The 15,498-nt window shown below is 46.9% G+C and overlaps 1 protein-coding gene across 2 annotated transcripts in view; it reads right to left on the reverse strand.

Moving 5' to 3' along the window:
• Positions 1-204: 204 nt before the first annotated feature.
• The window catches only part of Syk (spleen associated tyrosine kinase), a 75,406-nt gene continuing 60,112 nt past the window's right edge, over positions 205-15,498 (reverse strand). For both annotated transcript variants that reach the window (XM_051194279.1, XM_051194278.1), the window contains exons 9-14: positions 14,362-14,539; positions 9,741-9,950; positions 7,237-7,426; positions 6,294-6,434; positions 5,222-5,334; positions 205-3,051 (exon numbers count right to left, since the gene is read on the reverse strand). In XM_051194279.1, the coding sequence (XP_051050236.1) occupies positions 2,979-3,051; positions 5,222-5,334; positions 6,294-6,434; positions 7,237-7,426; positions 9,741-9,950; positions 14,362-14,539 (905 nt within the window). In that variant the 3' untranslated portion in view covers positions 205-2,978. The remainder of the gene's footprint in view (positions 3,052-5,221; positions 5,335-6,293; positions 6,435-7,236; positions 7,427-9,740; positions 9,951-14,361; positions 14,540-15,498) is intronic.

A 15,498-nucleotide genomic window follows, 5' to 3' on the forward strand; every position in this document is an offset into this window, starting at 1 on the left:
ACACAGATGTTTCCCCAACAAGACAGGCCCCTCCTTGCAGGGTTCCTGCACGGTTGGAACTTCACTTGGAGCTCTGTTCCCACCCACATGTAGCAGCATGGTCCAGGACTCAACATTTCACAAGCAGGCTGCACTTGGGATGATGCTGGCCAACTCTGGTTAAGACTTTATCCCGCTGAATCCTACCCACTTCCATAAAAGTCATTACAAAACTAATAGTAGATCTTTATTAAAAACAATTTCTGAAATAAACACTCTGTTCTGCTACTGGTGGGAGTGCTGGTTGGCACCGACAACCAGGGCTTTGCTCTGCAGGGAGAGTTGCAATCACAAGGGCTGGCCTTCCTCTGGAGTCACTGTCTGGGACAGGGAGGACGCATCCCAGTGCACACAGACCACTTTAATGTGGATTGGGTGTTTCCTGGAGAGACATTCAGTTCTGCGTGAGGTATTCGGTATTTGCACTCCGGGGGGTGTGGTGCGGCAGCTTGGGGTGTGCTTTGCACTCTGCTGACAAAGGGTCACAGGGAAAAGGCACACAGAGAGCCCAGCTGCCAGGTAGAAGGGGGCTCTGGTCTTCAGAGGCAGCTCATGAAAAGAGACCCAGCCAAGAACCTGGACTGGTTCCTGACCTTGTAAATTTTGAACATTTGTAGTGGAAATCATCCAGGGAGAATCTTCTCCTGGGCTGCCCGGAGAAGTTAATCTTGACAGCAAGACACGATTTTCACCAGATGAGAGCGCCGAACGCTGGCCACAGTGTGATGTCTGCACATAAGGGCATATTTTGGCTTTCTAGAGGAAGGCAAAGCCCCTGCCTCCAGCCTGCTCAGTCATTATCTAGACAATGGTCAGCCCCAAACCCCTGGAAAGGAGAGGCACTGCCAGAGAAGCCAAAAAAGAAGGCAGAGGCTTCCACAGGGTTCTCACATGCGGGAAGGCGGGGGCAGAGTCCTTGCTCAGATGTGGTCCAGATAGTCCTGTCTCCTTAACCAATACATCATCCCCTTCCTTTCCTGACACTAAACCTGGGACTTCATCAGCGATTCTGTGTTCTGTGGGTCTGGTCGGTGAGTTCAACATACAGGGATCCCCTCTTTAACAAGACGATTGATCTGCCAGCATGACTCCAAACACATCGATGGCTTCTAAGTGCTTCTTAACTCCTGCGGAAGAGAGGCTAAGCTCATTGTGTCCACAGTCTAAAAGGCACTGTTCACGTTCTCTCTCCATTTCTCACATACCACCAACGGGGCTTCCCGCACCATCCCTGCTTGTGTACGTCACAGTGTCTCAGAGGTGAAGATGAGCTTTGTATATATTCCCAGACACAGAATGAGGGCTATGCAGCCTTTGTAATTCTTAAGGTCCTCAGCAAAAGTGCTATGAATACGTGACACTTTGTGTATGATCAAATAGAAGGTCATGCACAAGCCAGTCCAGGAGGGAAGAACGGAGTTCTCAGGTCACATGACCTCAGCTCAGAATGGCACTTAGCAAGGCTTTCTTGTGGTGAAGGACAACTCTCTGGTTTTATTATGAATTAAAATTCCATTTAGAAACTAATCTTGAGATGGTCTTGGTCACCAGAATGCCTTCTACTCTGGTCTGAATGTGTCCCCCCAGGGTCCATGTGTTGGAGATTTAGTACTCAGGTTCACTGGCATGGTGTTTGGAGTTGGGGGATGATGTGGGGTCTTGAGGGGGGCCCTGAGGTGGGATCAGGACCTCCATAAGAGGCTGTGATATCTGTTCTGTCAGGGTATCACACTGTTTAACCTTAGAGACCCCTGCCTCATGCTGCAGCAGCCTGGTGAAAGTCCCGATCCCTACAGCAGAAGGGATGTGCACATGTCTAACAGACACATTTCTTGTACATGGTCCTTCTAGGTGTTCAGTTACAGCAACAGAAATGAGTGGCTTCTGTTGTGGCTTGAATGTGAAGTGCCCGCCCATCCCAGGCTCACATATGAACATCCGGTCCCCAGTTGGTGACACTCACTGTCTAGGAAGCTTATGGAACCTTTGGGAGGTAGGGCCTTGCTAAAGGAACTGCGTCACTGGGGTGGTGGTGGCTGTGAGGCCTTATAGCTGCCCCCACTTTCTGTTCTTTGCTTCCTGAGTGTGGATGCCACGGGACCTTTCAGATTCCTGCTCACGCCTCCAAGTCCCTTCTTCCTGCTGTAATGTCTTTTCAACCATGGTGGCCTATCCCAACGGTGGCCCAAATGGACCCTTCTCCCTAAATTGCTTGTGGGGTCTTTTGTGGCAGCAAGGAGCAAAGTACCTAACAGACACGCATGCCTTCCTGGACTCAGAAGGGATCCTGGCTGCACTGCCTCTGCAGAAGGGAGGGACCCTTACGGGATACGCTCTGCTCAGTCATAGAGGGTCGAGGGAGCACACCTTCCCCGGCAGCCTCCACAAGAACGTTATCCCACCTCCTCCTGCAAGCACATGAGGACAGACTTCCAGTCACCCTGCAGGAAGGCAGCCTGGGCCGTGTCAGCCGTCAGTGTGTCTCATCCGTGTGGTATTTCTGTCTCCAGTGCGAGATCAAAAACAGTGTCCAGGCTTGTTACTCTTCTTAACCGCCTTGGTGCTTGCCAGCTGTGCTGGTGAGTTTTCTCTGTATTTCCTTTGCTTAAGCATCACCACACTTTCCCGATCTGTAGGGAGACCATTGCAATCCTGGACCCAGAGGAACAGAACGATGTGAGGAGGATTTGGAAACTGTTCCTGAATGTGACCCATAATGAAAAGCACACGGGTGGAAACAAAAACCAGAGAGATGAACCCACAGGGTCTGGCTGCTGTCCTGTCTTTTGGGAGCAGGTCGGCTGTGAAGGTGAGTCCTAGCTTTTGCTTAGCTCTCACCCTGGGCAAAGGGAGAGGAAACTCTGGAAGCCAGTTCATCTGAATGAAGTTTCTGTAATTGCTCAAGGATCCAAGGCGGCCAATGACCAGCACCCAAGCTGTTAGTTAACCACGTCATAGTAGTAATTGCGCAGCCGCAGTTCCACAGCTGAGAATCCGGGCCTGTTCTCTACCCTGAAGGAGGAATAAAGAAATGCATTAGTGTTTGTAGACTGACAGGCTGGTGGAAACATGATTATGCCACTGTGCCCTCTGGTGGTGAGTACTGGTCACTGTACTCACCCTGCATTAGTAAAGCAGAAGTGACTTGTGATTCAGGTTTAGGAAGGCATTTGCCTCAAACAATAAAGTGGAAAGGTTCAGTGAGATGGCTCAGTGGGCAGAGGCACTTGTTACCAAACCAAAGGACCCGGATTTTATCCCCAGCACCCTCACAGTAGAAGGAGAGAACTGAGTCCTGTAAGTTGTCTTCTGACCCTCACATATGTGCTAGAGCATGCTCTAATACTTGCACACACACACACACACACACACACACACACACGTAAGCAAAAGATTAAATGATGAAAACAACAAGTGGAGAGTGATGGAAGAAGACACACCAAAGTCAGCTGTGGTCTCCACATGGGCATGCACCGGCGAGCACACACAAACACGCACCTACTGCCCACAGGGATCAGTCTCTGCACATAATTCTGACGTTTTAAATCTCCTCTAGGCTTCTTGTAGTACATGAGATTGAAGGCACAGGGTTTGAAGGCAGGAAGAACATGCTCACACCAGACGCAATTAAAAAATAACCTAGTAACCCTGCTGGTTACTCAGGGCCAGGATCTCTCCCAGGGCAGAGCTCTGCAGAGCTGAATAGGTGGTTGGGCCCAGTAGCAAGCATCTTAATAGATGGCCTCACACTGAGCGTTCTAACAGGAAGTATCTCATATCTCACATGCACCAGACGGCACAGTGGCTGAGACCCTCCCCCAACAGGTACCATGTGACAGGCCCAGTGGCTTCTTCTTCTGACCCCGTGGACTGAGTCTGTGAGTGTGGCACGTGGCAATCCTGCCCCATTGTCTGGGGACTTCTGGCCCTGAGTTGCCTGTGGTCAGAAGCTTCTAGACTGGGTGTAAGGCTTGTAAAAGCAGGGATGCTCTCAGACACTGTCATAGGCAGGGGCTGCTCTGGATGCTTGAGATGCCATCTGCAACTCTGTGATTTCCTCCAGTCTACATATCGGTCTCATAAAATCATAACAGCTGGTAATTTGCAGCTGTCCTAGTTTGCCTAAGTATGTTCCACTATGTTCCCAAAATGCAGCCCCACCTCCTACCATCATTTATGTAGAAGGGATCACATTCCTGATACATCAAAGGAATTCATACTTCATTTTAATACCCAGTGTGATGGCTAGAGAAACTCCTTTTTATGATACACATCCATCTTGGTACCCAGCAGCTGTTTGTCACTGACTCCAGTCCCTGGAAAACAAGTTCCCAGTGGCCCTGACTCAGTGACCCATCTCCATCCAAAGATGTACAGCCATGACTATCTACTTGTTATGATATGACTAACTGCCTTTTGACTTCTGTAACTTGCTTATGCAGATACCTAAAGAGTGTTCTGAGTTGCCTTAACCACTGAACTTGACAAAACAGACCAGTTTTTGCTTGCTTGCTTATATATTGAAGGTCTTCTTGGGATTTTGTCTTGAAAACAACAACAACAAAAAACCCAAACCTTCCCTAAACCCCTCTTTCAAGGCCTTTTCAAATTTGGCTCCAAGATTGTTCATTTTGGAGCAGCTAATCGATGAATCTTTTAATTATAATTGGACTGGTCTATGATCCTTTCCCAGAGGTCACAGACACTGTGGCACCAGCTGTAAGGTCAGTTTTAATTGTTAAGGTGACACAGTCTGGAACCACTTGGGAAGACAGTCTCAACGAGGGACTGTTGTCTAGAACAGGCCGGCCTATGGGGGAACTGTCTCGATGGTGTTATTTGATGTGAAGAGCCAGCCCACCATGGGTTACGATTCTTGGGTCAGGGAACCCTGGCCTTTCTCAGAAAGGAGGTGGTGAAATGAGCACCAGAGCATGTATGAAATCTCCTCTCTCAGCTTTCCACTGTGATGATGTGATGGGATGTTTGCAGTTCGTGCCACCATGGCCTCCTGTGATCAGGGCCTGCAATCTGGAGTTCTGAGCTAAAACAAATACTTTGCCCCTATGTTAGTTTTTGGCTGAGACATTTTATCACATTGACAGAAAAAATCCAGGACATTAGCCACGCCATCTACTTCTATAAACTGGCAGGTCGATGGAGGGGAGGGTTGGGTACTCACTCGTATGTCCAGCAAAGGTTCATCAAGTCGTACATCTCTCTGGGGCACCCTGGAGGGCATCCCATACGCTCCCCTTTCTCCAACATGGCGGTCACTTCACTCCCTTTCATCCCCTGAGACATGGAAATGCACACAAGCTTTGAAAACATGTGCCAACAAACACAAGTACCCCAGCCCCAGAGGCAGAGGGGCACAGACACAGGCAGAGCAATTTCAGGGGACATCAGCCACAATGCTAGGGGTCCTTTCTCTGGACTCCTAGAGTCAGATATGACTGCACAGTGTGAAGGGCTGGATGTTTGGGGAGAAGGGCTTTGAGGTTTCTGCTCTGATTCCTCATTTAAGGGCTTGGCTTTATGGGATGTAGGACCTCCATTTGTGACAATCTATTGGGTGGCACCTTAGGATCTGCTTACATCCTGGAACACACACACACACACACACACACACACACACACACACACACACACACACAGTTAGTTTAGTCTGCATAGTGCTTACATTGCAAACATGAGGACCTGAGTTCAATCCCCAAAGCCAGTGGCAGTGAATGCTGGTAATCCCAGTGTTCCAATGCTGGGGGTGTGGAGATAGGTAGATTCCTGGGCTTCAATGGCCAGCCAGTCTGGACTATTGGGTGAACTTAGGTTAATAAAGAGACTGTCTCAAAAAGCAAGGTGAATGGCCCCTGAGGAATGACAGCTGGGGATGATCTCTGGCCTACACACACACACACACACACACACACACAGGTGCACACACAGGAGTGTACACATAGCAACAGCTAACATAGTCGATGCTGTCACCGTCACCATTTCTATTTAACTCTCAGGAAGGATGGTCTGGAGCTGTGTCTGGTGAGTGTATGTAACACACAGTGAAAACGTGTTTACTTAGCATTGTGTCATTCCCAGGTCACTGTAAGCTGAGGTTGCACTAACTGCCTGCCGTTAGAGAGTGATGAGAGACCCTGGGGTGTCCCCAGGTTCTTGGGTCAATAACCCTATGCTGAGTGATGCTCTCCTAAGGCCATGAGGTTGAGACATGAAACACACAGCTGAGCATGGCTCACTCTATAAGGCTTCTGCCCGTACGAGAACGCTTCCCACATCAGGACTCCGAAGCTCCAGACGTCGCTCTTACTGGAGAACTTGTAGTAGTTGATGCATTCAGGGGCATACCACTTCACGGGCCACTTCCCGTGGGTCTGGGCCTGGAAGCAGAGTGACATTCTGTGATAAGTCAGGTGTGCACAAGCTGAGCCCACACAGGAGTTGGGTTTGAGAGGTGGATTGGAGAAATGCTTTGGCTGAAATTCACAGTGTCAACTCTAATAAAAAGGAATCATAAAAATATCTCAAGAATCAACGAAGGGGGCTGAGGAAGTAGCTTAGCTAGCAGTGGGCATGCATGAAGACCTCTGTTTGAGTCCTAGGATGGTATAACCTAATCACAGTGGTGCAGGCCTATAACCCCAGAACTCAGCACCCATGCAGCCAGCCTGGGCTGCAGAAAACCCTGCCTAAAAAAGAAAAATCAACTTGTTCAATTTATATTTATGAAAGCAAGTTAGCATAAGCATTCCATCATTTTTTTTTTCCAAAACTCAAAATTCAGGACCAGCTAGATGGTTCAGTGGGTAAGATTCCTGCTGCCAGGCCTGAAGATCTGAGTTCGAGTCCTGGGACAGACATAGTAGGAGAGAATCAACTCGTGTAAATTGTCTTTTGATCTCTGTTAGTACACGGTGGCACACTTGCCTGCTCACACACACCATGGGAAAAATAAATGTGGAAAAGATCAAAAACATAAGATGCTAGTCGAATGAGACTTCAGTTGAGACACTTTAAGTGTTTGGGCTTTTGCTACTTGATTGACAGAGTTAAACTTAAGAATACTTTTCCACAAGGTTACTAGTGAGATTTCTACCATAATGAAATACAAAGAGCATGTATTTATTTTTCAATGTTTTTATGACCTGCTGCCATGAGCCTGCCTGCACTGAGCTGTCCTACCTTGTAGTAGTTTTCATCAGCACTGAGGGCTTTGGAAAGACCAAAATCGCTGATCTTGGCATAATGCTGGGTGACCAGAAGCACGTTCCTGGCAGCCAGATCTCTGTGCACGAAATTGCACTCTTCCAAATACTTCATTCCCATGGACACCTGATGAACTAACTCGATGATGTTCTTGTCCTTGATGTGCCTAGAATGTTGTTAGCAAGAGCAGATGGTGGTCATTCCAAACACACATGGTCTCCTTGCACACAGAAGACCTCGTTCATTCATTCCTTCTTTTTAAACAATGGGTCAGAGCTGGAAAGATGACTCAGTGTAAGGACACTTGCTGTGTAAGTGTGAGGACTTAGATTTTGATCCCCAGAAACCATGTGAAAAAGCTAAGCATGGCCACATGTACCTGTAATGCCAGCATTGGTAAGGGGTAGAGACAAGAAGATCCCCAGGTTCGCCACCCCCCCCAAAAAAACTAAACAAAATAGCAGAACTTCCTGTTTAGAGAGAGAACCATTTTTTTGTTCTTTTGGTTTGTTTTGGACAGGGCATCACTGTGTAGCCCCAACTAGCTGGGAACTTGCTATGTAGATCATGCTGGTCCCAAACTGGCAGAATTCCACCAACCTCTGCCTCTCTGGTGTTGGGATTAAAGACAAAGACATATGCTACCTACCACACCTGGCTGTGTGTTCAGTGAATAAAGCATAAAGAGGTAGAGGAGGGTACACAATGTTCCAGCCTCTGCGTGTGTACATGGGCATGCATATCCATGCACGTGTGTATAAAACACATATGCTATACACAGACATGCACAAAACATCCCCAGGAGGCATGAGTGTGGCTGGTAATCTTACTGATACACAGCTCAGTGTGTTTCATTTTCAGGCATGTACAGAAAGTCATAGAGGGCTGTGGAGACAGTGTCGCTGGTAAAGTGTCCATCTTGAAAGCATGAGCACCTGAGTTCGATGCCCAGAGTCAGTGTGAAAGTAAAGCCAGATGTGAGGCCCCATACTTGCAATCCGAATGCTGGGGAAGCGAAGCTGGTGGGTTCCTGTTGAGCCCTGCCCAACTGATAGAGCATAATTGATGAGCTCAGGCCAATGAGAGATCCCTGTCTCAAAGGGGGCAGGTGGTATTCCAGGGGATGGGCATTGCTCTGGGTTGACTTTTGACCTCCACTTATTGTACCTGCACAAACACTCATACTCACACAAACATATTTTAGATAATAAAGGAAATCTGTATAAAATGAGAAGTGGTCAGCCTTGGCTCAGGGGAGTCAGGGATGGCTTCAAATCTCTGTTCCATACCGGATGGGTTACAAATCAACTCTGTTCTTCTTTCCCCTACCTGTAAGGAAGGGCTCACAACATCTTTCTACAGGGTTAGTCTGAGGCAACAACTAAGTAAAGCACAATGGAGTAACAAAGTGATGAGCTAAGTCACTGAATTTGGTTCATTCCAATAGAGTCTCTCTATGGCCCATAGCCTGCCCCCTCTGATGCAGTTACTCACGAGGTCAACCATCAAAGGCAAAACTGGTGCCCAGGAATGTGTTTGTTCCAGGTGGCTTTTTGCTTTGTTTTTTGAGACAGGGTTTTTCTGTAGCTTTGGAGCCTGTCCTGGTGCTCGCTCTGTAGACCAGGGTGGCCTCACACTCACAAGATCCACCTGTCTCTGCCTCCCAAGTGCTGGGATTAAAGGCGTGCACCACCCGCCACTGCCTGGCTTGTTCAAGGTGTTTATCTAAGAAGAATGTTTTGCCTGTTGCAGGGAGATGGCCTGTCCACACACACTGAGGATTTTACCATTGGACAGAGATCCAAGGAGAAGAATAGAGACCAAATGATGGATTTGTGTTTTCTCTGACAAGGGCTAGGGAGATGCCTCAGTTGGCAAAATGTTTGATGCACAAGAATGAAGACCTGAGTTGGGATCCCTAGCATTTATATAAAAGCCAGGCATGGCATTTGGGACTTGGGGTCACTCCAGTTTGTCTGAATTGGTGGGCTCCAGGGTCAATGAGAGACCTTGTCTCAAAAAGATAAGATAGAGAGTTAAACGGTTGAGACCTTGTTCAGTGGTTAAGAACACCTACTGTTCTCGTATAGAGCCTGAGCTTGGTTGGGAGGTTCACAACTGTCGGGAACTCCACCTCCAAGAGATCTGACACTCTCTTCTGGCCTCTGAGTATCTGCACTCATGTGGTACACACTCACTCAGACATATACACATAAATAAAAACGTAATAAGATGGACAGTGATAGAGGATAGAGAATGACATCCAATATTGACCCCTGTTCCCCACACATACATTCACACACAGGTGTGCTCCCACAGAGAGAAACAGAAAGACAGAGAGAGAAAGAGAGAGAGAGAGAGAGAGAGAGAGAGAGAGAGAGAGAGAGAGAGAGAGAGAGAGAGAGTCCCACAGAAAGCAGGCCCCAGCATGGCCCAAGAGCGCCTGTGCACAGCTCCCGTGCACCTGAATCCCTCGGCACCTGTTCTGCTGCAGGTACTTGTTGAGGGGTCCCAGCTCCGCCATCTCCATCACCAGCATCCAGGACTCGGCCTCGCAGATTCCGATCATGCGCACAATGTAGGGGTTGTCCAGCTGCTGCATGACGTTCGCCTCCGCCAACAGCTCATCCTTCAGTGCAGGGTTGTTGGCCTCATTCTTCAGGATTTTCACAGCCACCGTTTTCACAACTCTGCAATACAGATTGTAACTCCTGAGAAACTTGCAAAACTGTCTGGAAGTTCTCTTTTGTGAGACTCGATGCCCGCCCGGGGGTGGCTGGGTTGGTGAATGCTGACACACTCGCTGCATTCAGAAAATGGCCACAGGCTGGAGAGAGAGATCAGCATGTAAGGTGCTTGTCTTGCAAGCATGAGGACCTGAGTTCAGATCCCCAGAACCTGCAGGAAGTTGGATATGGGAGAATATGGCTGTAATCCCGGCACTGCTAGGGCAAGAAGGCAAGGGAGAATCCATGGACACTTGTGGGGTCAGCAGCGACCCCCAAGAGCCTCCGTTTCAAGCAAGGTAGAAAGAAAGAAGTGACACCCAGGGTTGTCCTTTGACCTCTATATGGGTGGTGTGTCAGGAGCACCTACACACACACACACACACACACACACACACACACACACTGAAAAATGGCTAGAATCATTTTATTTGTTAGAGTATTTTCAAGAGTTTGGTATGATCCATATGATATTTTAATGAGAAAATAAAAAAAAAATCTGTATTTTGAAACACATTGGGGCTTGCTTAAATTTAACAAAGCCGGATGGGGAGAGAAGTGTGTCTTTGTCTTTAACTCTGAGCTTTAACAATGTATGAACTGGGCATGGTGTTGCCTACCTGTGACGCCCAGCACCCCAGAGGGAGAGCCCAGAGGACCAGTAGCTTAACTCCCTCTGAATAAACAGCCGTCATTCCCATCAGATCAGCCACACCTTTTGCAAGAGAGCAGCAAGGCCAGCTTTGTCTGCTGCTGGTCTCTCCCAGAAGGAAAGGGTGGGGACAATCACTGAGCTGTCACCTAGGCTCCTGTGACTCTCTCTCTGGCCCCTTCCAGACAACTGTATGAGATTCTGTCCTAACTGAACACAGACTCAGAGTCTTGGGAGGTGCTAGAGCACACAGACTGTGAAGGCTAGCAGGAGTGTGTGAGGGTATGTGAGGGAGGCTGTGGTGGTTTGAAAGAAAAGGCCCCCGAAGGGAGCGGCATTACTAGGAGGTGTGGCTTTGTTGGAGTAGGTGTGGCCTTGTTGGAGGAAAAGTGTCACTGTGGAGCCAGGCTTTGAGGTCTTATATATGCTCAATATACCACCTAGTGTCTCAGACCACTTCCTGTTGCCTGCAAATCAAAATGTGGGACTCTCAGATACTTCTTTAGTACCGTGTCTTTCTGCACGTTGCTAAGTCACACCATGATGATAATGGACTAAACCTCTGAACTGTAAGCCGTCCCATTAAATGTCCATAAGAATTTCCATGGTCACAGTGTCTCTTCACAGCAATAGACACCCTAACCATATACATCCCCGTAGAAGCCATCGTCTACTCTGAAGCCAGACTTCTCCGTGGTGCAGCTCCTGTAAGCAACCCCTCTCACATGCTCTGTAGTAAGCCTAATAAACTCACTGGTCTCCCAGGTTGGACTTTGGGGGAACTGTGCTCTGGTTTGAGGTTGGTGTTCTGTAAGAATGAGTGGACGCTTGCTTACATCACCCAGGGTGGCCTCTGCAGTAGCCGGTCTTCCAATCTATTGCAGAGGAACAACGCCCCGCAGCCTGTACAGCAGGGTAGTGGACAATGATGGAGAATGTTCCAAGCGGAACAAAACCCCAAAACTGTAAAATATTAAAACAGCTTCTATACAATTCACCAGCTGTGACATACATATAGCTTCCTGCAATGTCATGTGATTTTGGAGGCTAGGTTATATTGATATGTATATGTGATTACAATGCTCCTTGGTGATACTGAAAATGAGCACCGGGGCCCAGAATTAAAGCCCATACATTGTTCTATATTTTTTTCTTTTTGAGACAGGGTCTTATGTAATCCATTCTGGCCTCAAGCTTGCTGTATAGTGGAGGGTGACCTTAAACTTCTGACCCTCCTGTCTCTCTCCCTGGGGTGCTGGGGATCACAGATGGGCAACACCATGCCCAGTTCAAAGCTCACACATTTTTCAAGGCACACTTCTCTCCCATTGGGTTTTCTTAAATTTAAGCAAGCTCTCAACATGTTCCCATAACATAGGGTTTTCACTTTCTCATAACAATACCACGTGGACCATGCTGAACTCTTAAAAATATCCTAACAAAATGTGGTTTAAATGAAAGAACAAACATTAACCACGTATGACTTGAAAAATCATACTTGTGATAAAATTTCCACAAGAACAAGAAGTTGCTTTTTTCCCCTGAACCTTCAAACTGGAGAATAAAAGCAGAACTAGTCAGTAAGGGGGCCGTGAGAGGCTCAGTAGGTAAAGATGTGTGCTGCCAAGCTTGGTGACCCAAGTTTGATCCCCATACACACATGTACACACACACAGACACACACACACACACACACACACACACACACACACACACACACACACAGAACCACACAATGAGCTCAGTGGAGGGGAGAGTCTTCAACAAAATTCAACATAGATCCATGATTAGAGACCTCCCAGAAATACGGGAACAAAATGAAACTTCTTCAGCCTGGTAGACAGCAGCCACCAGCCATACCCAAGGGGAATGCTGGGGTCTCTCTGTGTGTAAGCAGGCATGAAGGTCCTGACAGTTATAAAACACTACTCTCTAATCCCTAGATACTGTACCAAGGCAGGGACAAACACTCTGAGAATAAGCATTAGAAATAATGAAAAAAAAGTATCATTATTGGGCTGGGGAGGCAGCTCAGTCTATTATGTGCTTGCCATGAAATCGTGTGGACTGAGGCTCCACATGGCCAATTCTCCAACATGTAAAAATGTGGGCATGATATAAACATAATTGCAGCACTGGGGAGGCATAGATGGTCAGAGTCCTGTGGGTCTCTGGCCAGTTTCCATAGCCTAACAGTAATGCCCAGATCCCAGTGAGAGACCCTGCCTCAAAAAAAATATCTACACACACACACACACACACACACCTGCACAAATGTATACTCACACCCACACATTATACACACACGTGTGCATGCACACACACAGAGACCTGCCATTATTCACAGTGACAGGATTCTGTGTTAACGAGAATAGCTAGGTAAACTGGCACTGGTCACAAGCGAACTCAGCAGTGTTGCTGGTTGTCGCATCTATGTGTAAAATCAGTTTTAGTTCATACATAAGATACAGAAGATCAAGAAGTGGAAAATGCTACATGAGACCATAACACATTAGCATCAAACTACCCTGAGCACCTAAAGTACTTAGTTCTACACAAAACTACCTGAGAATGCATGTAAGGGAAGTTGAGCAAATTTTGACACAGAAAACTAAACAAGTCCGCTGAGAGAAACCTGAGAGTATGAAGAACTGAGTCCAGGGAGAGAATGGGCTCAGTTTACCAATGGGAAGACCCAGGGACGTAAAGACATTGTTTTGCCTCACATGGTCTTGGTAGAACACAGCCTCTCAACTCCCTAAAACCTGCAGTTGAAATTGTGTGTACATTCATATTAATGAATCATACTAATTCATATTAATTAATCAAGGTATTAAATATCAAATAATTAAGACAATCTCAGATTATCAGTAAAGTGTATATCTAAATACATAAACATTAATATTCAGGTTTTCAAAAGGTTTACTTTAAATTATGTATCTAAGTGTGTGGCTGTGTGGGAACGGGCATGTTGAGTGCAGGTTCCCTCAGAGTCCAGAAGAGGGCATCAGATTCCGTGGAGCTGGAGTTAAGGCAGCAGTGAGTCATCTGATGTGAACTTAGGCCCCTGGAAGAGCAGTGTACCCTCTTAACCTCTGGGTCTTCTCTCTGTCTCTTAATATTCAACTTGAAAAGTGACTGTGATTCACATACACATATTTAAAATTTTACACACATATAAAAACCCAGCAGATGCCCATACTAAGGTTAGTCACAGGTAGTCACATTTGTGAGGTACAATATATTCGTATTTTCTTAAGAATTTGCTTATTTCGGTTTAGTTGTTTCCCATGAGGCACATATATTAAAACAAACATTTTATTACTATAACTACAGTTAGCATACACAAAGGGTGTTTTTGTCACAAACGAGTCCGAAATGAAGGCTGGCAAAATGGATCAGTTGGTAAAAGAACTTCTGCCAAGACTGATGATGATGAGTTTACTTCCCAAAGCCTTGTGAGAAAGAGAGGACCAACTCATGGGTCCTCTGACCACATTAGATGAGTGCTGGGACATATGTGCACGGCATACAAAATAAAACATAAATGAAAAATTGTTGCATCAGAAATGAATAAATAAAATGCTAGTGAAAAAGTGCTCAGCGTGCTAGGTTAGACTTCATGTGTGGGATTAAATGGACATTTTAGGTGCATTCTTAGACGTTTCTATAGCGCATGCTCTCACTGAGGATGACAGTAGCATAACGGGCAATGGTACTTACTTTTTCATTTGGTAGTATCCTTTTTTCACCGTCCCGAAGTTACCAGAGCCCAGTTCATTGTCCTCCAGAGTCAGCAGGCTTCTGTCTAGGTAGACCTCTTTGGGCCGGATCTCTTCGGGGTCAGCGTAAGGGCTTTCATACACCTCTGTGTCCATGGGTAGGGCTTCTCTCTGAAGGCCTGCAAGGTGGTTAGGTAACAATGGACTCCAGACGGGACACCTGTGAGTTTTTAACCCTTCCCACCCTGCCCTCCACTCCTGTGCATGCAGCGAGAACTGAAGCAAGAAAAGAGACATCAAGATGGGTCTTCTACAGCAGTGGTAAAGGTGGATAACACCCCCGTCCCTAGACTCTAAGCAAGGTGTGAACATTCTTTGATACTCTCCTGTCAATGCCTTGGTGCCGCCAATGACATGTTCCTTGCTGATGTTTTATAACTCAACCAGCAGAGTTCCAGAGAATTGATGCATGTGTTTCCCAAGGCAAGGCAAGGCTATGAAAAGTCACAATGCTTACTATCTGAGATGCTGTGGATGGATTTCTATTGCTCTGAGGCTACCAAACTCTGAGAAAATGACCATGAACTCAACATCTAGCCGACAAATGACTTTGACACTGGCTTTTGCAGTACTGGGGATGAAACCCAGGGCTCTGTGCGTACCAGACAAGAAGTCTATCATGAGCTACAACTCCAGCCACGAGGTATAAATGAAATGAAATGACCCTTGTTGCTTTAAGCCTTTGTTTGGAGGCAGTTTCTAGAAATAAACAGACCCTGAGTACATTGATTAAAAAAATAACACTGAGACACACTCATGAACCCAAGAAATCTATCCAAGGGTCCAACCTCTGAGAACAAGTCACCCCTGAGGCCTCTCAGTCATCATGACTGTGAGCTGTACCTACTGTCAAGGCCACATGATCTTTCACGAAAGGCACCTTGGGTCTATGGAGTGTGACAGGCACAGGATTTGAAACAGAAGCCCGGTGCTGACAATGGTGACAATGGTTGTGTTTTTGCTGTTTGTTCTAAGTGTAAACACTGGATGGAACTGCTTGTTTTATGGATATGTGATATCTTCTGCCTGTGGCTGGACAGTACTGCTTAACGATGACCATCACCGCAGAAGGCAAACT

The sequence above is a fragment of the Phodopus roborovskii genome, unplaced genomic scaffold (assembly GCF_943737965.1).
Source record: "Phodopus roborovskii unplaced genomic scaffold, PHOROB, whole genome shotgun sequence".
Taxonomy (NCBI): domain Eukaryota; kingdom Metazoa; phylum Chordata; class Mammalia; order Rodentia; family Cricetidae; genus Phodopus; species Phodopus roborovskii.